Source organism: Hyaena hyaena, unplaced genomic scaffold (assembly GCF_003009895.1).
Source record: "Hyaena hyaena isolate Hyena2069 unplaced genomic scaffold, ASM300989v1 scaffold_401, whole genome shotgun sequence".
NCBI lineage: Eukaryota > Metazoa > Chordata > Mammalia > Carnivora > Hyaenidae > Hyaena > Hyaena hyaena.
In genome coordinates this window covers 736304-758172 of record NW_024081030.1, presented here as the reverse complement: position 1 = coordinate 758172, position 21869 = coordinate 736304, and the positions used below count along the sequence as shown (strand labels likewise).

Here is a 21869-nt window from a genome sequence, read left to right as displayed (position 1 = left end):
ATCCCAGTGGCGACCAGTCGGAGCCTGGCTGCGTGTCTGTGACTTACCCCCAAAGGGAACCTGCGCGCCTGGGGTCCCAGGACGGCGGGCTTGCCCCCTTCCCCCGGGAGAGTACCCCGCCTGTCTCTGCCAGCCAGGGTCGGTCCCCAGGTTGCCCCGGCCACGCTCTCCCGGGTCCTGGCACGCTCACTCCGCGGGATCCCCGGCTCGCGTCCGCGATAGCGGCGGGACGGGGCGCGGGCGCGCGCGAGCGGCGGGCGGGGCGCGCGCCGGCCCGGGGTAGGCACGGGGGAGGAGCGCCAGCGCGCCCGCCGCCGCTCGCGCGCCCAACGGACCAGGCTGGGGCCGGGAGGTAACTGTTGCAGCCCGCGGGAGCTGGGAGGCGACGCCGAGTCTCCAGTCCCGAGCGGCGCCCGAGGGACACTGAGGGGGCGGCCGCAGCGGTCCCGGGAGCAGCCCCTTCCGCCCCTCCCCTCCGCCAGCATGTCGCGGACCCCGCCGCTCCTCCGCCCGCGCGGCGGGGACCCCGGGCCGCGGCGGCGGGCGCAACCCTGAGCCGGGGGGCGCCCCGAGCGCGGGGCTGGGGGCTGAGGGCGCGCGAGCGGCCGCCGCGGTCCGAGAGGGGCGTGCCGAGCCCCGCGGCCAGCCGGGGTCCCGGCCATGAGGAGGGACGAGCGAGACGCCAAAGCCATGCGGTGCCCGCAGGCGCCGGACGGGGCCGGCCCGCCCCCCGAGAGTCTGAGGAACGGCTACGTGAAGAGCTGCGTGAGCCCCCTGCGGCAGGACCCTCCGCGTGGCTTCTTCTTCCACCTCTGCCGCTTCTGCAACGTGGAGCTGCTGCTGCCGCCGCCGGCGTCCCCCCAGCAGCCGCGCCGCGGCTCCCCCTCCGCCCGGGCGCGCCTCTCGCTGGGCGCCCTGGCCGCCTTTGTCCTCGCCCTGCTGCTCGGCTCTGGGCCCGGGAGCTGGGCTGCTGGGGCCGCCCGGCTGCGGACCGTGCTGAGCGTGTGCTCGCACAGCCTCAGCCCCCTGTTCAGCATCGCCTGTGCCTTCTTCTTCCTCACCTGCTTCCTGACCCGGAGCAAGCGGGGCCCCGGGCCGGGCCGGGGCGGCGGCGGCGGCGCCTGGTGGCTGCTGGCGCTGCCAGCCTGCTGCTACCTGGGGGACTTCTTGGCGTGGCAGGCGTGGGCTTGGGCTTGGGGGGCCCCCGCCGCGGCCCAGCACACGCCCCCCGCGGTGGCGGGCAGGTTGTTCTCGGTGCTGAGCTGCGTGGGCTTGCTGACGCTCGCGCACCGGGCCCGGCTCCGCCACGGCATCCTGGTGCTGCTCTTCTCCAGCTTCGTCTGGTGGGTCTCCTTCACCGGGCTCGGGTCGCTGCCCGCCGCCCTCAGGCCGCTGCTCGCCTGCCTCGTCGGCGACGCCGGCTGCCTGCTCGCCCTGGGCTTGGATCACTTCTTCCAGATCAGGGAAACCCCTCATCATCCTCGCTTGGCCAGTACCGCCGAGGACAAAGTGCCTGTGATCAGACCCCGCAGGAGGTCCAGCTGCGTGTCGTTCGGAGAAACTTCGGCCGGTTACTCCGGCAGTTCCAAGATGTTCAGGAGACCTTCGTTGCCTTGCATTTCCCGAGAACAGGTATGGTCCCAGAAGGCACGGCTTGGTAAGGAAGCGAGCGCGGTTGTAATCGCTTCGATTTCCAGCTTGAGTTAGCGTTCTCGAAAGCAAGTTAACTTCCAGGGTGGGGGGTAAAAACAAAGTTTTGTTCTGGAAAGAAATCCTAAATTACAGGAAGCTTTGTAAACATGCAGAAGTACCTTTTATCTTGGAATAGAAATGAAATCGCAGACTGGCCGTATTGCAACTTTTAAGGACTTTGTTCTTGCCTTAGATGAGTTCTTAGAGGAATGAGGTGAGTTATTTGCGGTTTAACAGATCGAGGACTGCCACTTTGGCACACACTGAATTATGTCTTTTTGGCGCTGTTTGTCTGCTGCTGGTGTAATGGTGGTACCTTCACCATTATATGTATTATCCATGCATGATAACCATTATCCATTATCCATTCATAACATGCAGCCATTAGATTGAATACATGTGTGTATATATATATATATATATAAATTTTAGTCAGTGTTTTCATTCTTAATAATCGAGAGGAAGAATTCGAGATCATAATGTACAGGGATGAGCTCTTGAACTGAGTCTTGTTAGTGTAGATGGAAAGATTGTTGGGAATAGTTTTGTTGTTGTTGTTGTTGTTGTTGTTGGGAATAATTTTTAAGGGATTCTTCTCCCCCGCCCGGACCCCCCCCACCCCAGTTTCAGTAGTATAGGCCATCATAATCTTTTACAGGCTAACTCATGGTTGTGTGTATTTGTTGCATAATTAGGAGAATGTTGTAACAATATAACCTTTAAACTTGGTAATGTCTGGAAAGATGCCAGAAGTATTTCCATTCTGGTCCCCACCTCCAACCCCCACTTCAGGTTGACATGTTCTTGTTTTTTAAAGGAATTGAAATCATCCTCAGGGGAGAGTTTTCTCTTTATGTAGTTTTGAGAAATCTTGTTCTACATTACCAAGAAATCAGCAAATATTGTTGCTACTCATTGAACATTTGCTAGGTGCAAAATGTTACATTCATTGTTCCAAATCCTCACAGAAGCTCTGTAGGGTAGATGGCATCCTCAATTTAGAGATGAGTAAATTGAGGCTTATAGAAGTTACCCAGCTGGGAACATCCGGTAAGTGGCAGTGCTGGGACTTGAACCTAGACCTTTCAGTTTTCAATGCTGTTTTCTAAGCAACTAGAAAGATGAGTGTAGAGGTTTTAAGTAGGAGATTAGGAGTCTATACCGTTGGTTTTCAGGCTTTTTGACCCGTGATATGTTTTACACTGGGACCTAGTGTATTTGAAGCAGAAGTTTCTTATTCTTACTGTCTGATGTTCTCTCTTCTTAATATTATCTTCAAGCTACTACGTTAATTTTATGTTTAACACTGATCTGAAGGGTTCAAAAATGAGACCACACTTTGCTTTCTTGAACAGTGTTCTCAGAGGCCACTTTTGTGGTCTGTACTTACTAGGCCACATGCTGGAATGAATTGTTCAAAAAGTGTTATGCCTTTTGTTTTCTAAGTTTACAGCCAGTGATAGTAGGCAATGCTTAGAAAGATGTGTGTCAGGAGAAAACCTGTTGGGAGAGAAGCTGCAGAGGAAAGTCATACCAGCTCATTTCACAGGCTAGACTGGCAGTTGGCTGGACCATATGTGAATAGATTGCATTTTTAACACCGGAAAAGTGTTTTAGCAATCTCATCACATTTGTAAACAATTTTCCTGCATTTAATAGTGTTACACTGTAAGGTATTTTAATTGTAATCTGTTGGTATAGTCAATTATGGCCTTTCTCTTGTAAATTGAAGATTCCTGGTCTTAATCCTAGTCTGGTCCTCTTTCCATAACAGTAGCCTTTTTCAGCCTTCAGCTAGGTGCAGTGGAGTTGTTATTGCTAGGTTGCTTCATTTATTATTTGTATTAGAGGAAAATACAATTTCACTTTTACAAAGGGCGTATTTTCTTATTTCAGAAAACTCGTGTTCACATTCCCTTATGCACAGGAACCATTTTTGGGGTCTTAAATATATGAGGTTAACTCAAGGGTTTATACAGGGCTATTTAACATTCAGTGTCATAAAATAGTACTATTTTGGCATTACTAGAAATTACTAGATATTTTTAATTTAGCAAAGATTGTAATAACATTCATTTTTACTTATGCTAAATTCCTGAAGTTTACCAGTGGGTCTGTGGCTTTTGTTTGCATGTTTATTAGGTTAAACTGTTTGCTAAGGGGAAATTAGTACTTTCATGGAAGTAAAAGATGGAGAGATTTTTTTCTAATTTTCGAAGTGGTGAACTTTGTATGTGACAATTGTGAAGTCACCTTTTTGTTTTGGAAAGTGAAGGAAGGCAAAAGATTTTGGGTAGAACTTGATACAGGGGGAAATGCCCTGAATTCATAGGCAGAGGGTCAAGGGTTAAGTCGTGGCTCTACTGTGTGATCTTGGATAAGTGAGTGAATCTTTCTGAGTCTCAGTATCCTGTCAAGTTAAGGGACCCCAGATTAATTCTGTAGTACCTTTCAGTTCTAGAATCCGTTTCTTTTAGTATGGTATAAATAAAAGTATAACTGAAACATCACATATTAGTAGTTCTTGAAGTTTTACTTAAATGTTGAATGTTGATACTAATAAGCTATATTTTCTAATTGGAAAAGATGAACAAATATTCTATATTTTGAATAGAAAACTTTAAAAAATTATGTGGATTCATTTTTGGATTGATAACAAAATTATGATACTTTCATTTCTTTAAGAATTTAAATGTTTTTATGAATACCTTTGAAAAACAATTGAAAACTCATACAAACGTTTTTAATTGTGTCAGAGTGTATTTAAAATAATTTTTAACTTTTGTTAGGTACGATGTTGAAAATTAATGGCATATATTTGTAAGACACTTGATTTTCATAATTAGATTGGTAGTATTTGATGTAAATGATGTGTATGCGTCATTTCTTAGCTAAGGGTTTTTGCTGTGTTTAGCAAAGCATTTAGAGATTTAAAGTTTAAATCTAGTTACTGCTGACTGTGTTCTCTCTCTGGTTAATAGGAAGAAGCACTCAGTTTGTAGTGCATTCGCCAGCAGTCAGCTGAAACTAATAGGAAGCTAAAAGAAAAAAAAAATCAGTTGTGTACATAGAAGCATTGACCAGAATTCAACAAACTACATATCTATGCCATTTTAATTGTATATTCTACAATGTAGTTTTCAGCTTTTCAACCAGATCATTTGGTGTGTGATAGACTGGGTAAATACGAGGCTTTGAAAGGTGTAAGTTACTGTGTGAGATATTTTTCTATACCTAAAATGCTAAGTGCTTTCTAAATGGTTAGGTAAATATTTAAAAGTTCTGTGGCCTTAAAGCCCATAAATATTATTTAAAGTGTTAATTTTATGTGAAAGAGATATACACATGTAGTCTGAATGCTTTTTAAAAAAGACTTTAAAGTTTAAGTGATTATTTACCCCCTTAAGGAATTTGCAAGGGAAACCTCACAATGAATTTCTTTACTCATACTGTAGTATTTGGGAAATTTATTTTATGGTTTTAATGAGTGAGCATTTTATTCTCATTTTATGTTAATATTTTTGTAGTAAAATAGAAATCTATGTAATAATCTTATGTTCTATTTTGTAAATATGTCCTCTACCGTCAGAGTTATCTTTCAAAATCACAGATTTAATCAGATCACTCATTCTTATAAATCTCTTAGACTTTTCTTTGTTCACAGGATAAAGTTCATGCTCTTGACCCTTGCCCGCAAAGTCCTTTATAGCCTGCTTTTAGCCTTTTGTTTGTTTTGTTTTTTAAAAAGCCACCTGGGATTTATGGAACACCCCTTCCTCACATCCATCCTTGGCTCTAGCTGTTTGAGGACTAGCTGATTTTTATTGACTTGTGGGCTTTTCTCTTCTGCTTCTATCATTCACACTGGTTAAAATCTCCTTTAAGAAACACATACGATTGAGAATCTTTAGAAAGTACAGTGATACTCAAATTAATGTATAAGCGGAGGACAGAGCTCCATTACAGCAGAGTTGGCCATGTATAAAAATAAATCACATGAAGCAGTGAGGACATCAGATAGAATATTTTCATTATATCGTATGAAATAGTAAAATCTCCATAGTTTATGTTTTTCCACACTGAGTGAAAGGTAAATAGGGTCAGCCATGAGTAAAACCATGTAAGTTTGTTTTCATTGTCTTCTGACTTTTTATCCTCCTCAGTGGCAGGCCATTCTTATTCTCTTTCCTTATTCCCAATTACCATATCAGCCCATTGTCCTAGCATATTTTCCTCCTTTCCTATACCCCTCTCTAAAGGAAGAACAGACTATATTTGCTGAATAAGTTTATTTGAACATGAGTATGTTTGTATAGCTATAGAAGATATTTAGAATTTGTCTAATTGAAATATCATTTTTTTAAAGTTTATTTTGAGAGAGAGCTTGGGTACATGCATGAGAATGGAGGAGGGGCAGAAAGAGAGAGAGAGAGAGAGAGAGAGAGAGAGAGATTGAGAGAGGGAGGGAGGGAAAGGGAGAATCCCAAGTAGGCTTTGTACTGGCAGTGCTGAGCCTGATTCCAGGCAAAATCTCATGAACTGTGAGATCATAACCTGAGAAATCAAGAGTCATGCACTTAACTGACTGAGCCACCCAGGTGCCCCAGGAAAGAAATTCAACTCCAGAGAGATAATATCATCTCTAGGTTATGCTGTGAAATATTGGGACACAGGGACTAGAGCCTAGGTCTGTATTTTCCATAAAGAGTGCCTGCATTCATAGTTTTCCAAGGCTGTCTTTAATGTTGCCAGCTATCTCCAATTATGTGATAAATATTATCCTTGGTTAAAAGAGGTGGGTGGGGTGGGGAGTGATGGGAGAGAGAGGAGTGAGAGATGGGAGAGAGATAGGAGTGAGAGATAAGAGAGACTCTTGATCGTATAGTTTATATTGACCTTGAAGACACACTTGATACTCGACGTGGTTGTCTCAGGGTGACTTGTGGAATGCAGTTGGTTTCAAACTCAAGTGCCTTCAGAGGGCCAGCCACATAATGCATTTATGTTATATGTTGAGGAAGGAGGGGAGGGTAAGAAGAATGGAAGTGAACTGACTATTGCCTACTTTGCCTAAGGGCTTTCCATTTAAACAAAACAAACTGAAAGCCTATGTCAGCCAAGCAAAACTTTAAGAGAGCTGAGTTGTGTTTGAGTCTTTCTGACAGTTTGTAACATTGTTCACTTTATTATATACAAGTTGATCCTTGTTTATTTAAGTGATTGCTGGAAGCGTGTTCCTAAAACGTGGGCACAGCAGTATATTTCCCACTGTCTTTTCCTTTTGCAATCTAAAACTTTCCCTCTAGTATGGATACCTAGCAGATATCTTATTTTTATAAGATAAAGATCTTTATCCCTTCTCCATCCTTAGAGGTGTTGTTTGACTACTTCTTCCCTAGATTTCATACAACTTTCATCCAGGGTTTTTTACATTTATTTAGTTAGCACTTAAATTTGTAAATGAGAAATGCCATACGTGAAAGACTATACATATGTATATTTTTGTATGGTTTAAAGAGGAAAATAAACCAAACAAAAGCCATGCACTCACCATTCATTTTCTTTAAAGTTCCTCGTTAACCTATTTTGTATCTCCTCCCTGCCCCAGTGGCAACACATCTGTCTATCTACCTACCTATCTATCCTATTCATTCCCTTGCTTAGCTTTACTATTAATCCCCATGAATGTATTCCTTTATTTTTATTTTTTAATGTTTATTTGTTTTTGAGAGAGAGAGAGAGAGAGGGAGAGAGAGAGAATGAATGAGCAGGCGAGGGATAGAGATAGGGAGACATAGAATCCGAAGCAGGCTCCAGGCTCCTAGCTGTCAGCACACAGCCGGACACGGGGCTGGAACTCCCAAACTGTTGAGATCATGACCTGAGCCGAAGTCAGATACTTAACCCTCTGAGCCCCTCAGGCGGCCCTCCCCAACCATGAATATATTCCTAAGTAAATAATATGTTGAGTATTGTCTACGTCTGAGCTTTAAGTAAATAGAATCATGCTGTATGAATTCTTCTATAACCCTTTTTCCTGATGTTTTCTGAGATTCATGTTGATTTGGATAGTTTTAGTTAATTTTTGAGTGCTTTATAGTATTTTATCATATGGACATAGTAAAACTTATTTATCCATTTCACTGTTTGTGGACCCTTGGGTGGTTTTCAGTTTTTTGCTACTATATACAATGCTGCTATGAAAATTCTAAATTTTTTAAAAATGTTTATTTGTTTTTTAGAGAGAAACAAAGTGTGAACAGGGGAGGGGCAGAGAGAGAGGGAGAAAAATTCTTAGAAATATCTCCTGGTGCATGTGTGCATCTAGAGGAAGAATTGGCTGAGTTGCAAGATATGCTCATATTCAGCTAGTATTACTAGGCAGAATAATGGCACCTTGAAGATGTCCCTGTTCTAACCGCTGGAATTTATGATTTTGTTATTTTATATGGCAAAGGGAACTTTGCAGGTGAGATTAAGTTAAGGGCCTTGAAATGGGGCCATCAACTGGGATTGTCTGAGTGGATCCATGTAATTGCAAAGGCCCTTAAAAGAGTGGAAGAGGGAGGAGGAAAAGATGTGACAGAGGCTAAAGGGTTGGAGTAATACAGGGTGAGGAAGACTCCCTTAATCCACCTTTGACTTTGAAATAGGAGTCAAGGAAAGCAGGCAGCCTCTCAAGGCTGAAAGAGACAAGGAAATGGGTTTTTCCCTAGAGCTCCCCGAACAAAATGAATCCCTGCCAACACCTTGATTTTAGCTCAGTCAGACCAACCTGACCCATAGAGCTGTGAGATGATAAATTTGTGTTGTTTTATACCATTGAGTTAAAAAAATTTTTTTTAACGTTTATTTATTTTTGAGAGTCACAGAGAGTGAACATGAGCAGGGAGGGGCAGAGAGAGAGGGAGACACAGAATCTGAAGTAGGCTCCAGGCTCTGAGCTGTCAGCACAGAGCCCGATGTGGGGCTCGAACTCATAGACCACGAAATTATGACCTGAGCTGAGGTCAGAGACTGAGCCACCCAGGCGCCCCTATACCATTGAGTTTTTAATTGTTACAGGAATGTATTACTTTGTAGTAACTGCTGTAGCAGTTTGCATGGGTTGCTGTAACAAAAGTACCACAAACCAGGTGGCTTGAGCCACAAATCCATTGTCTCAGTTCTGGAGCCTAGAAATCCAAGATCAAGGTTTTCCCCGGGGTTGGTTTCTTTGCAAGAGCTCAGAGGGAAAGCCTGCCTGACAGCTTCTGGTGGCTTGCTGGCATTCTTAGGCATTTTTCGGGTTGTAGATGTATTACCCTTAATATTACCTTCATCTTCACATGGCACTTCCTCTGTGTCGCTTCACATGGGTTTCTCTCTGTGCCTGTCTTTGTGTCCCAATTTCCCCTTTTTTGTAATGATCTGAAGTCATATAGGATTAGGGCCCACCCTAATGACTTCTGCGAGAAATCCTTATTTCCAAATAAAGTTACCTTCTGAGATACTGAGAATTAGGATTTCAACTTCTTTTTTGGGAAAACACAATTCAACCCATACAAGTGGCAGTAGGAAACTAAGACACTATGGCCAAGTTGAATGCTTTTTCAAAATGGTTATACCCTTTATACTTTTGCTAGAATTCCCTGAAACCAATGACTCCTGTTTACTGACTTTAATTTTTATTAGTTTTTTTTATTAGTCTAGAGGGTGTGAAATGGTATTTCTTTGTGATTTTAATTTGTTATTTCCCTAATTACTAATAAGGTCAAGTACTTTTTATGTTTATGGACTACACTCCTTTTTAAAAAATTTTTTTTAAATGTTTGTTTATTTTTGAGAAAGAGAGACCAAACACAAGTGAAAGAACCGGTAGAGAGAGAGGGAGACACAGAGCCTGAAGCAGGCTCTGGGCTGTCAGCACAGAAACCAATGCAGGGCTTAAACCCACCAACTGTGAGATCATGACCTCAGCTGAAGTAGGACGCTTAACCCACTGAGCCACCCAGGCACCCCTAGACTACATTTCTTATTTGGGGCTTAACTGTTTATGTCTTTTGCTCTTTTTCTCAATAGGTCATGAGCTCTTTATGTTTTCTGGACATTGGACACTAATTATTGATTGAGTTGCAATATCTTCTTTCACTTTTTATGGTATCTTTTGATAACTGAAGTTCCTTTTTTAAAATTTATTAATTTATTTTGAGAGAGAGAGAAAGAGAGAGAGAGAGAGAGCAGGGGAAGGGCAGAAAGAGAATCCCAAGCAAGCCTCGTGCTGTCAGTACAGAGCCTGATTCCGGGCTCAAACTTACAAACCCTGAGATCATGACCTGAGCCAAAATCAAGAATTGGATGCTTAAATGACTGAGTCACCCAGGCATTTGATAACTGAAGTTCTTAATGTTGTCAGATTTACCTATCTTTTCCTCTAATGCTAAGACTCCTTTGTGTCTTATTTATGAAAACTTTCCCTATTGGAAGTCATAATATAGATTTGTATATTGTCTTTTTAACGTTTTAAAGTTTTGCCATTCAAATTTTTTTTTTTACCTATGCAGAATTGCTTTATATGATCCAATCTCATTTTGTATCCAACGGATGTTGTGTCAACACAATTTATTGAAAAATTTATTCTCCATTTATCAGCATTGCTACTTCTGCCATATATTAAGATAAATGTCTGAAGATTTGGTGTATGTGTGAATCTGTATCTGGGCTCTTTTTTTTCAATTTTTATTTACTTTTAAAATTTTTAAATATTTATTTATTTTTGAGAGAGAGAGACAGAGCATGCATGGGGGAGGAGCAGAGAGGGGGGAGATACAGAATCCAAAGCAGGCTCCAGGCTCTGAGTTGTCAGCCCAGAGCCAGACATGGGGCTTGAACTCAAAAACAAGGTCATGACCTGAGCCGAATTTGGACACATAACCAACTGAGTCACCCAGGCACCCCTCTGGGCTCTTTATTAAGTTACATTGGTTAGTTTATGCACTCTGTGTTTATACCACACTGTCTTTAAAAAAAATTTTTTTTTTTATGTTTTATTTCTGAGAGAGAGAGAGACAGACAGACAGATAGCATGAACAGGGAAGGGTCAGAGAGAGAGGGAGACACAGAATCTGAAACAGGCTCTAGGCTCTGGGCTAGCTGTCAGCACAGAGCCTGATGTGGGGCTCAAACCCACGAACTGTGAGATCATAACCTGAGCCAAAGTCAGATGCTTAACTGACTGAGCCACCCAGGTGCCCCTCAATATAAATTTTAGAATCAGCTTGTCAAGTTTCACAAAAAATCCTGTTGAGATCAGCATTGCAATACATCTTTTGAATAATTTAGAGAAGAATTTGCTTTTGATTGAAATTTTTAAGATATTTTTCTAGGAATTTATGTAACTTTTCAAATAATTTTCTTGATTGATAATAACTTTTTATTATCTGTTTAGTCTGTTCAGCATCTGCATTAATGTCCTGTTTTTCATTTTTTTAATGTTTATTTATTTTTGAGAGAGTGCATGTATGTGTGTGAGCAGAGGGGAAGGGGGACAGAAGGTCTCAAGTGGATCCTGTGCTGACAGCAGAAACCTTAATATGGGGCTCGCTTCAGAAACCAGGAGATCATGACCTGAGCCAAATCAGACTTACACGACTGAGCCACCCAGACTCCCCCTCTTTTCCATTTCTAATATCATTTGTATCTTTTTTCTTTGTTTCTTAATTGGCCTTGTAGAAGTTTATTTGCTTTTTAAAAAAACATTTTTTTGGGGTGGGGAAGAGAGAGAGAGTGAGAGAGAGTGAGAGAGAGCGAGCTCACACACATGTATGCAAGTGGATGAGAGGCAGAGACGGAGGGAGAGGGAGAGAATCCCAACAAGCTCTGCTTTGTCAGTGCAAAGCCCAGTGTGGGGCTTGAACATATGATCTGTGAGATCATGACCTGAGCCAAAATCAAGGGGGGGATGCTTAACCAACTGAGTCACCTAGGTGCCTCTATTTGCTTTCTTTTTTAATTAAAAAAACAGTTTTTAATGAGAAAGAGAGAAAGAGAGAGAGAAACAGAGAGTGGGGAGGGAGAGGGGCAGAGAAAGAGGGAGACACAGACTGCAAAACAAGCTTCAGGCTCCAAGCTATCAGGACAGAGCCCAATGCGGGGCTCAAACTCATGAACCAGGGGATCATGACCTGAGCCAAAGTCTGTTGCTTAACCAACTGAGCCACCCAGGCTCCCTGCCTCTATTTGCTTTTTAAACTTTTTTTAAAAAAACCAACTCTTTGGATTGGCAATTATTTTCTATTTTGTTTATGTCAGCTCTTTTATTGTTATTTTTTTCTTTCTTTGAGTTTTTCTTAAAAAAAACAGTTTTTAATGTTTATTTATTTTTGAGAGAGAGAGAGACAGAGACAGAGCACAAGCAGGGGAGGGGCAGAGAGAGAGAGAGAGAGAGAGAGAGAGAGGAAAACACAGAATCTGAAGCAGGGTCCAGGCTCTGAGCTGTCAGTACAGATCCTGACTCAGGGCTGGAACCCACAGACTGCAAGATCATGACCTGAGCTAAAAAGTCAGGTGCTTAACTGACTGAGCCACCCAGGTGCCCCTCTTTGAGTTTATTTTCTTCTTCTTTTTTTGACTTTGTAATTGAGATGTTAAGCCCGTTAATTTTGAGGCTTTTTAGTGTATTCATTTAATATTATACATTTCTCTAAATATTGCTTTAGCTGACTCTCACAAGTTTTGATGTGTAGTATTGTTATTGTTCAGCCCTCAGCATTTTCTAATTTTCATTTTGATTTCCCTTTTGACTATCAAGTTGCTTTGAAATAATACAAATTTGTAATCATACAGGTTTTGTAGTTATTTTATTGTTGTTCTCTGATTTAATTGCCTTGTGGGCAAAGAATGTGGTCTAACATATCATCATCAGTTTTCATGACTGTTTTATGTGCTTGAAAATAATATATATATTTTCAATTTTTAGGTACAATATTTGTTAGCTGTCTGGTAGGTAAAAGTTGTAAAATGTTCTTGTCACATTTTCTGTGTCCTTATTGACTTAACAAATCTTCTTGACCCACCAGTAACTAGGGAGACTATGAAAAATCTTACTGTACTGGGGCACCTGGGTGGCTCAGTCGGTTGAACTTCCTACTGTTGATTTCACCCCAGGTCATGATCTCACAGTTCATGAGACCCAGCCACTGTGGGCTCTGTGCTGACAGTGCAGAGACTGCTTAGGGTTCTGTCTCTTCTCTGCTCCTTCCCTGCTTGTGCTCTATTTCTTTCAAAATAAAAAAAATTGGGGCTCCTGAGTGGCTGAGTTGGTTAAGCGTCTGACTTTGGCTCAGGTCATGATCTCATGGTTCATGGGTTTGGGCCCTGTGTCGGCCTCTGTGCTGACAGCTCAGAGCCTGGAGCCTGTTTTCAGATTCTGTATCTCCCTCTCTCTCTGACACTCCCTTGCTCATGCTGTCTCTCTCTGTCTCTCAAAAAAAAAAATAAAATAAATAAAAATAAAAAAATAAAACATTAAAAACAAACAAACAAAAAACTTAAAAAACAAAATCTCAGGGGGTCCTGGGTGGCTCTGTCGGTTGAGCCTCCGACTTTGACTCAGGTCATGAGCTTGCGGTTTGTGAGTTCCAGCCCCGCATCAGCTTGCTGCTCTCAGCATGGAGCCTGCTTCAGATCTTCTGTCCCCCTCTCTCTGTTCCTCTCCTGCTTGAACTCTCTTTCTCAAAAATAAAGCATTAAAATAAAATCTCACTTTAGTTTCCCCCTCATAGTGTGCAATTTGCTTCTCATGTCCATGAGTGCATAGATGGAGAATAGAACTTTTCAAACTGGATAGAATTACCTATCAAAGGAACAATAAAAATTATGCATGAGGGAAAGGACGGTTCAAATGTCTAAAGAGTTAATGTAGGAAAGTAATGAAAAACTAATTTGATCAGAGTTAGCATATATTTGCAAATTGCCTTTTGTATATGCCAGGCCCCCGAGATACCAAGCACAAGGCCTGTATTGCAAGGAGATCAAACTAATGCAGAGAGAAAATGTAAGTAAATAATTACAATTCAATGTGGAAAGTGTTATAGCAGAGGTATAAACAAGGTACTATGGGAACAGTATGGAAGAAACAACTAACACTCTCCAAGAGGAAAGCTGCAAAGCCTTGAAGAAGTAATTAACAATTGACCTTTAATTTTCAAAGAACATTTCTCCTTGATATAAAATAAGTCAGAAATTATTTCACTACTATGAAAAAATTTCACTCCTATGACTTTAAAAATAATTTTTTAGAATTTATTTTATTTTTTTTAAAATATAATTTATTGTCAAGTTGGCTAACATACAGTGTGCTCTTGGTTTTAGGGATAGATTCCGTGATTCATCGCTTACATCCAATACCTAGTGCTCATCTCAACAAGTGCCCTCTTCAATGCCCATCTCCCACTTTTCTCTCTTTCCTGCCCCTCCCCCCCGCCAATCAGCCCTCAGTTTGTTCTCTGTATTAAAGTTATTCTGGTGTGGGAGCACCTGGGTGGCTCAGTCGATTAAACAGCCATCCCTTGGTTTCAGCTCAGGTCATGATCTCATGGCTCATGGGTTCAAGCCCTGTATCGGGCTCTACACTGGCAGTGGGGAGCCTGCTTGGGACTCTCTTTCCCTCTCTCTCTGTCTCTAATGTACTTTGTCTGTCTCATGTGCTCTGTCTCTCTTTCAAAATAAATAAATAAACTTAAAAAAAAAGTTATTCCAGCATGATTTCTACCTTATTCCAAGTGTGTATGGAGATAAATACTTCTTGTTAACTAAGAGACTGAAAGTCACAGAAATCATACTCAGTCAAATCAGGCAAGCTGTTCATTTTCAGTGACCATTCAATGCTAATAACTAAAAAAGATGTTTAAGCCATTTATCAGAAATGTCAATATCAGTGGTAAAAGTAATATAGGCAATAAAGCAATGTAACTCAGAATCAGAAAAGAGAGATTATCATAAGATATAATAATTACCAAGTGCTTACTATGTGCCAGTCTTAATAACCCTGTGAAATAAGTATTGGGATTCTGTTTTGCAGCTGCACACTAAAGCAGAAAGGTAAATTAACTAGCCCTAAATCACTTAGCTAGTACATAGAAAATACCATAATATGCTGAGTGCCATTTCCAGTGTAAACAAACCCCTAAGAGCTCTCCCAGCTGAAACAACTAAACTACAGGTTTAAACATTTTATAGAATACTTTTTGAAAGGAATCACTGAATAAGAAAATCTCAGATCCCAAAAAAGAACTGAAGGTAGTGTAAGGTAGAAAACATTTCCTTTCTAGGTTCTTTGGCTGGTCTAATAATTAAATTGATATAAAACAGATTACCAGGAGAAAAACAAATTTAACTGCATGTATGGGGGGGTCCCATACAAATATGAAACCCAGAGAAGTGACCAAAGCAGGAATCTTTTATACCCTTCAGACAAAGAAACAATAAATGTATGAGAAATTGAGAAGACAAAGAGGTTTGGGGTTGGGGTAGTAAATTGGTGAAGAAGTAACAAGTTTTTGTTTATACATCTTTCTTTTTTAAAGATTTTTTTTTAATGTTTTATTTATTTCTAGGAGAGAGAGAGAGACAGCGTGAGCAGGGGAGGGTCAGAGAGAGAGGGAGTCACAGACTGAAACAGGCTCCAGGCTCTGAGCTGGCAGTCAGCACAGAGCCCGACGTGGGGCTCGAACCCACGAACCGTGAGATCATGACCTAAGCGAAAGTCGGATGCTTAACCGACTAAGCCACCCAGGAGCCCCTGTTTATACATCTTTCTTTGCTCTTAATTTCCCCATCTCTGGTGGTAAGGATGCTTTCTACCTTCCTGGCACTGGGAGAAGTACCTTTCATAGTGGAGATTTAGCTCTTGCTTTTGAGAGTGCGGGAGACAAAGGGGGGTTAGAGTGTCCATATTGCACTAGCTGTTTCTCAAGTACCTTTATTTTTATTTATTTTTAAATTTCTATTTTTTATTGAGTGTAGTTGACAAGCAGTATTATATTAGTTGCAGGTAAACAGCACAGTGGTTTGACAGTTACATACATGATGAAATACTACGATGAGTGTGGTTATCATCTATCACTATACAAAGTTATTATAGTATTATTGATTGTATTTTCTATGCTAATTCAGAGTAATCAGCATGCCAAAGTGGCAAATTTGGGGATGGCATATTCTGCTCTTCTTTAGTAGGAATTCTGAGAGGGGAGCACACACTAAAACTAGCTTTCATTAGAAGAGTTTCTCGCCATCCTTAGAGACTTTGAACGCTTGCTTCTGTTCAAAGATATGGCCAGGTTCAAGAGACAGAATCTAGAGTCTGTCCAGAGTCAGGAATCTAGAAAGAAACCTTTGCATAAAAGCTGAGACCCCAAAGTGCTACTCCCCCAGTCAAAGGGTAAATGAGAAATAAATATGGCTGTGGATACGAGGTGCCTGTGTTGACTTTGGCACAAGTGAGTTGAGGAGGAATAAAATATTGTAATGTATAACAACAAGAGGACCCTCATGTAATTTTTTTTTTTAATGTAAGCCCCCAACTTGGGGCTTGAACTCATGAACGTGAGATCAAGAATTGTATGTTCTACAACTGAACCAGCCAGGTACCCACCCACACCCAGTTTTTTTTTTTTTTTTTCCCAGTTGTAGTTGACACACATTGTCACATTAGTTTCAGATGTACAAACAACATAGTGATTGGTAACTCTGTATGTGCTCACGAGAAGCACAGCCACCTTCTGTCACTGTATAACACTATTACAATATCATTGGCCGTATTTCCTATACTGTACCTTTCAGTGTGATTTATTCATTCCGTAACTGGAAGCAGATGTCTTTCACTCCCCTTTACCTATTTTACCTATCCTGTAACCTCCTCCCCTCTGGCAGCTAGCAGTTCTCTTTATTTATGGGCCTCTTTCTTCCTTTTTGTTTGTTCATTTGTTTTGTTCTTTAGATTACACATGTAAGTGAAATTATATATGTCTTTCTCCAACTTATTTCACTTAGTGTAATACCTTCTAGGCCCAATCATGTTGTCATACTTCTTTATGTCTGAGTAATTTGATTTTATACACGTGCCACATTTTCTTTATCCGTTCATCTATCGATGGACACTTAGGTTGCTTCCATATCCTAGCTATTATAAATAATGCTGCACTAAACATAGGGGTGCATATATCTTTTTTAAAAAATATCTTTTTGGGGCGCCTGGGTGGCTCAGTCAGTTAAGTGTCTGACTTCGGCTCACGTCATGATCTCATGGTTCGTGGGTTTGAGCCCCACGTTGGGCTCTGTGCTGACAGCCAGGTCAGAGCCTGGAGCCTGTTTCAGATTCTGTGTCTCCCTCTCTCTCTGACCCTACCCTGCTCACGCTGTCTCTCTCAGAAATAAATAAAACATTAAAAAAATAAAAAAAATATCTTTTTGAATTAGTGTTTTCATTTTCTTTGGGCAAATACCCAGTAGTGGAATTACTGGGTCTTATGGTGTTTCTATTTTTTTTTTTTTAATATTTTTATTTATTTCTAGGAGAGAGAGAGACAGCGTGAGCAGGGGAGGGTCAGAGAGAGAGGGAGTCACAGACAGAAACAGGCTCCAGGCTCTGAGCTGGCAGTCAGCACAGAGCCCGACGTGGGGCTCGAACCCACGAACCGCGAGATCATGACCTAAGCAAAAGTCGGACACTTAACTGACTAAGCCACCCAGGCGCCCCTGGTATTTCTATTTTTAATTTTTTGAGGCGCTTCCATACTGTTTTCCACAGTGGCTGTACCTGTTTATATTCCTAGCAGCAGTGTATAAGGGTTCCTTTTCTCCACATTTTTACCAACAGTTGTTATTTCTTGTCTTTTTGATACTAGGCAGGTGTCAGGTGGCATCTCCTTCTGGTTTTAATTTTCATTTCCCTGATGATAAAGATGCTGAGCATCTTCTTATGTGTCTGTTGGCTGGCTGTATGTCTTCTTGGAAAAATGTCTATTCAGATCTGCCCATTTTCAAATCAGATTATGTGTGTTTGTGATGTTGAGTTTTTTAAAATCTTTATATATTTTGGATATTAACCCCTTATCAGATACATCATTTGCAAATGTTTTTTCCCATTCTGTAGGTTGCCTTTTTGTTTTCTTTGTTTTTTAATTTTTTTTAACATTTATTTATTTTTTGAGAGACAAAGAGAGACAGAGCGTGAGCAGGGGAGGGGCAGAGAGAGAGTCAAAGAATCCAAAACAGGCTCCAGGCTCTGAGATGCCAGCACAGAGCCTGACGTGAGGCTTGAACTCACGAACCTTGAGATCATGACCTGAATCAAAGTCAGATACTTAACTGACTGAGCCATCCAGGTGCCCGCCTTTTTGTTTTGTTGCTTCCTTTGCTGTGCAAAAAGCTGTTTATTTTAGTGTAGTCTCAATTGTTTAATTTTACTTTTGTTTCCCTTGCCCAAGGAGACATATGTAGAAAAATGTTGCTAAGGCTGGTGTCAAAGAGATTACTGGCAATATTTTCTTCTAGGAGTTTTATAGTTTCTGGTCTCACATTTAGGCCTTTAATCCATTTTGAGTTTAGTTTTAGTATATGGTTTAAGAAAGTGGTCCAGTTTCATTCTTCCTCATGTAACTGTATAGTTTTCTCAACACCATTTATTGAAGAGACTGTCTTGCCTCCTCTGTTGTGGATTAATTGACCATATTAATGTGTATTTATTTCTGGGCTATTGATCAATATGTCTCTTTTTGTATGAGTACCATACTGTTTTGATCATTATATCTTTGGAGTATATCTTGAAATTTGGGTTTGTGATGCCTGCAACTTTGTTTTTCTTTCTCAAGATTGCTTTGGCTATTTGGGGTCTTTGGCGGTTCCACATAAATTCTAGTTCTGTGAAAAATGCTATTGTTATTTTGATAGGAATTGCATTGGATATGCAAATTGCTTTGAGCAGTATGGACATTTTAACAGTATTCATTCTTCCAGTCCATGAACTTGGAATATCTTTCCATTTGTTTTGACTTTATTTTCTTGCATCAGTGTTTTATAGTTTTCAGAGTACTGATCTTTCAGTTCTTTAAGTTTATTCCTGGGTATTATTTTTGGTGCAATTGTAAATGGAATTGTTGATTTCTTTTTCTGCTACTTCATTATTGTATGAAAACATTACAGATTTCTGTATGTCATTTTCTATCCTGCAACTTTACTGAAGTCATTTATTACTTCTGATAGTTTTTGGTAGAGTCTTTAGGGTTTTCTGTGTCTTGTATTATTTCATCTGCTATAGTGACAGTTTTACTTTTTCCTTATAAATTTGGATGCTTTTTACTTATTTCTTGTCTAATTGCTGTGGCTAGGACTTCCCATACTATGTTGAATAAAAAGTGATGAGAATGGGCATCCTTGTCTTAAAGGAAAAACTGTTTTTCACCTTGAATACAATATTAACTGTGGATTTTTCATATATATATATATGGCTTTTTAATGTATATATTCTCTCTAAACAGACTTGAGCATTTTTATCATGAATGGATGTTGAATTTTGTCAAATGGTTTTTTTGTATCTATTGAGATGGTGATGTGATTTTTATCCTTCATTTTGTCAATGTGTGTCATGTTGATTTGTGGGTATTGAACCATCTTTGTTTTGCTGGAATAAATCCCACTTGTTCATGGGGAATGATCCTTTTAATGTATTGTTGAGTGCAGTTTACTGTATTTTGTTGAGAATTTTAGTTTCTATGTTCATCTGGGATACTGGCCTGTAGTTTTTGTTGTTGTTTTGTTTTTTGGTTATTGTTTGTTTTTGTAGCATCAGGGTAATGGTGGCCGTGCAGAATGTATTTGAAAGCTTCCCTTTTCCTTCTATTTTTTGGAATAATTTGAGGAGAATAAGAATTAACTGTCCTTTAAATATTTGGTAGAATTCACCTGTGAATCCATCTGGTCCTGGACTTTTGTTTGGGAGTCTTTTGACTACTGATTCAGTTTCATTACTAGTAATCAATCTGTTCAAATTTTCTATTTCTTCCTGATTCAGTGTTGGAGAATTGTATGTTTCTTTTCTCTTCTCTTCTCTTCTTTCTTTCTTTTGTTCTTTCTTTTTTTTTTTTTTTTGGTGGTGAAACACACATAAAATTTATCATTGCAACCAATTTAAAGTGTGCATTTTAGTGGCATTAAGTACATTCTCACTGTTGTGCAACCATCACTACCATCCATCTCTAAAATGTTTTTACCTTCTGAAACAAAACCTATAATCATTAAATAACTCTCTATTCTGCTTCTCCCCACCCTGCCCCTGATAACTGCCATTCTACTTTCTGTCCCTATGAGTTTGACTACTTTAGGTACCTCATATAAGTGGAATCCTACAGTATTTACCTTTTTGTGACTAATTTATTTCACTTACCATAATCATTGTTGGAATTTTCATAGGTTTTGCTTTGAATTCATAGATTGCTTTGAATAGTATTGACATGTTAACGGTATTACATCTTACCATCCATTAACATGGGATAGCTTTCTATTTATTTTTCTATTTATTGGTGTTTTAATTTCAGCAGTGTTTTATAGTTTTCAGTGTAGGAGTCTTTTTCCTCTCTGGTTAAGTTTTTTTCTAAGTATCCATTTTGCTGCTATTGTAAATGGACTTGTTTCTTAATTTCATTTCTGAATTGTTCATTGTCAGTGTATAGAATACAGCTGATTTATATGTGTTGATTTTGTGTTTGCAGCTTTCCTGAATTTGTTTATTCTAACAGGTTGTGTTTGTGTGAGTGTAATCTTTATGGTTCTCATTTAGTTAATTTTTTTAAAAACTAAGGCTTAATTAAGTTATCATTATTATTTTTTTAAGATGATTTTATTTTAGAGGAGTTTAAAGTTCACTGGAAAATTGAAGGGAAGGTAGAGAAATTTCCCATATACCCTTTGCCCCCATACTGGCATAATCTGTTCCATCGTCAACATCTCCCACAGGATTCGTTACAACTGAGGGCCTACGTACATTGAAACTTCATAATCACTCAAAGTCCATACTTTACAGTATGTTTCACTCTTGGTGTTGTACAATCTATGGGTTTAGATAAATGTATAATGACAAGTATGCATCATTATGGAAAATGTAAAAATATTTTCGCTGCTCTAAATATCATCTGTGCTCTGCATATTTATTCCTTCCCCAGTCCCCACCCTTGGCAGCCACTAATCTTTTTACTGTATTCCTTACTTTTGCCTTTTCCAGAATTATAATTGGAATAGTAAAATACTTAGTTTTTGCTGAAATTAATTCTATATATACAGACTGAGAAAACACAAGTGAAAAATGTAAACTGGTCCCAAGTGACTGTAAATTCAGATTCCTCAAATAATTCCCACAGATAAAAATTGAGCAGTGCATTCATCAAAAATCCATAAAACATGCAGGGAAACAAGGCACAATGAGTAAGGACATGCAGAAAAATGTATACAGCAAAAAATCACACCCCAAAAGCTTTCAGAGGTCAGAAATGTCATATACTAGATATAGGAAATGTTAATCTGTTTAAAGAAATGAAATAGAAAGTTGGGAAAAAGATGGGTTAACAGAGAGTCAACAGAACAGTCATACAGATTTGAAAATTAGAACTTCTGAAAATGAAAAAAATTACCACAAATTGAAAACCTGATGCACATGTTAATTAGCAGTTGAGGGCAGAATTCGTGAACCAGAAGATAGATCCATAGACACTATCCATAATATTTTGCAGAGAAAAAAAGAGATGGGGATGAAGAGAAATAGAGCAGCTTGGAGAATGAGGAGAAAAAGTTTAACATGGATTTAACTGAAGTTCTAAAAGGCTATAAGAAAATGGAAAACAGGCAATATTTGAGGAGATAATGGCTGTAAAGTTGAATTTTATAGCTCTGATGAAAAATACCAACTGATAGCCAGAAAGTCCTCTGAGTCTTAAGCAAAATAAGTAAAAAGAAATCCACCCCAGATGTATCATTGCAAAATTCAGAACACACAGGAAAGAGAAGTACTAAAAGAAGTCAGAGAGAAAAAAAAGAATGTCAATTATACTGAAAGGTGACTTATTAATAGCAACAGTAGACCCTGAAAATAGTAATGTCAATCTTCGTGTGCTGAGGGAAAGCAATGGTCCAACTAGAAACCAGTGTCC

General features: G+C 40.0%; 1 protein-coding gene across 2 annotated transcripts in view; it reads left to right on the top strand.

Moving 5' to 3' along the window:
- The first annotated feature begins 607 nt into the window (after positions 1 to 607).
- PDE3B (phosphodiesterase 3B) overlaps positions 608 to 21869 on the top strand; it is a 159379-nt gene continuing 138117 nt past the window's right edge. For both annotated transcript variants that reach the window (XR_005531677.1, XM_039251827.1), the window contains exon 1: positions 608 to 1632. Coding sequence is in view for 1 of the 2 variants with exons in the window: in XM_039251827.1 (XP_039107758.1) it covers positions 661 to 1632 (972 nt within the window). In the remaining variant the exon portion in view is untranslated. The remainder of the gene's footprint in view (positions 1633 to 21869) is intronic.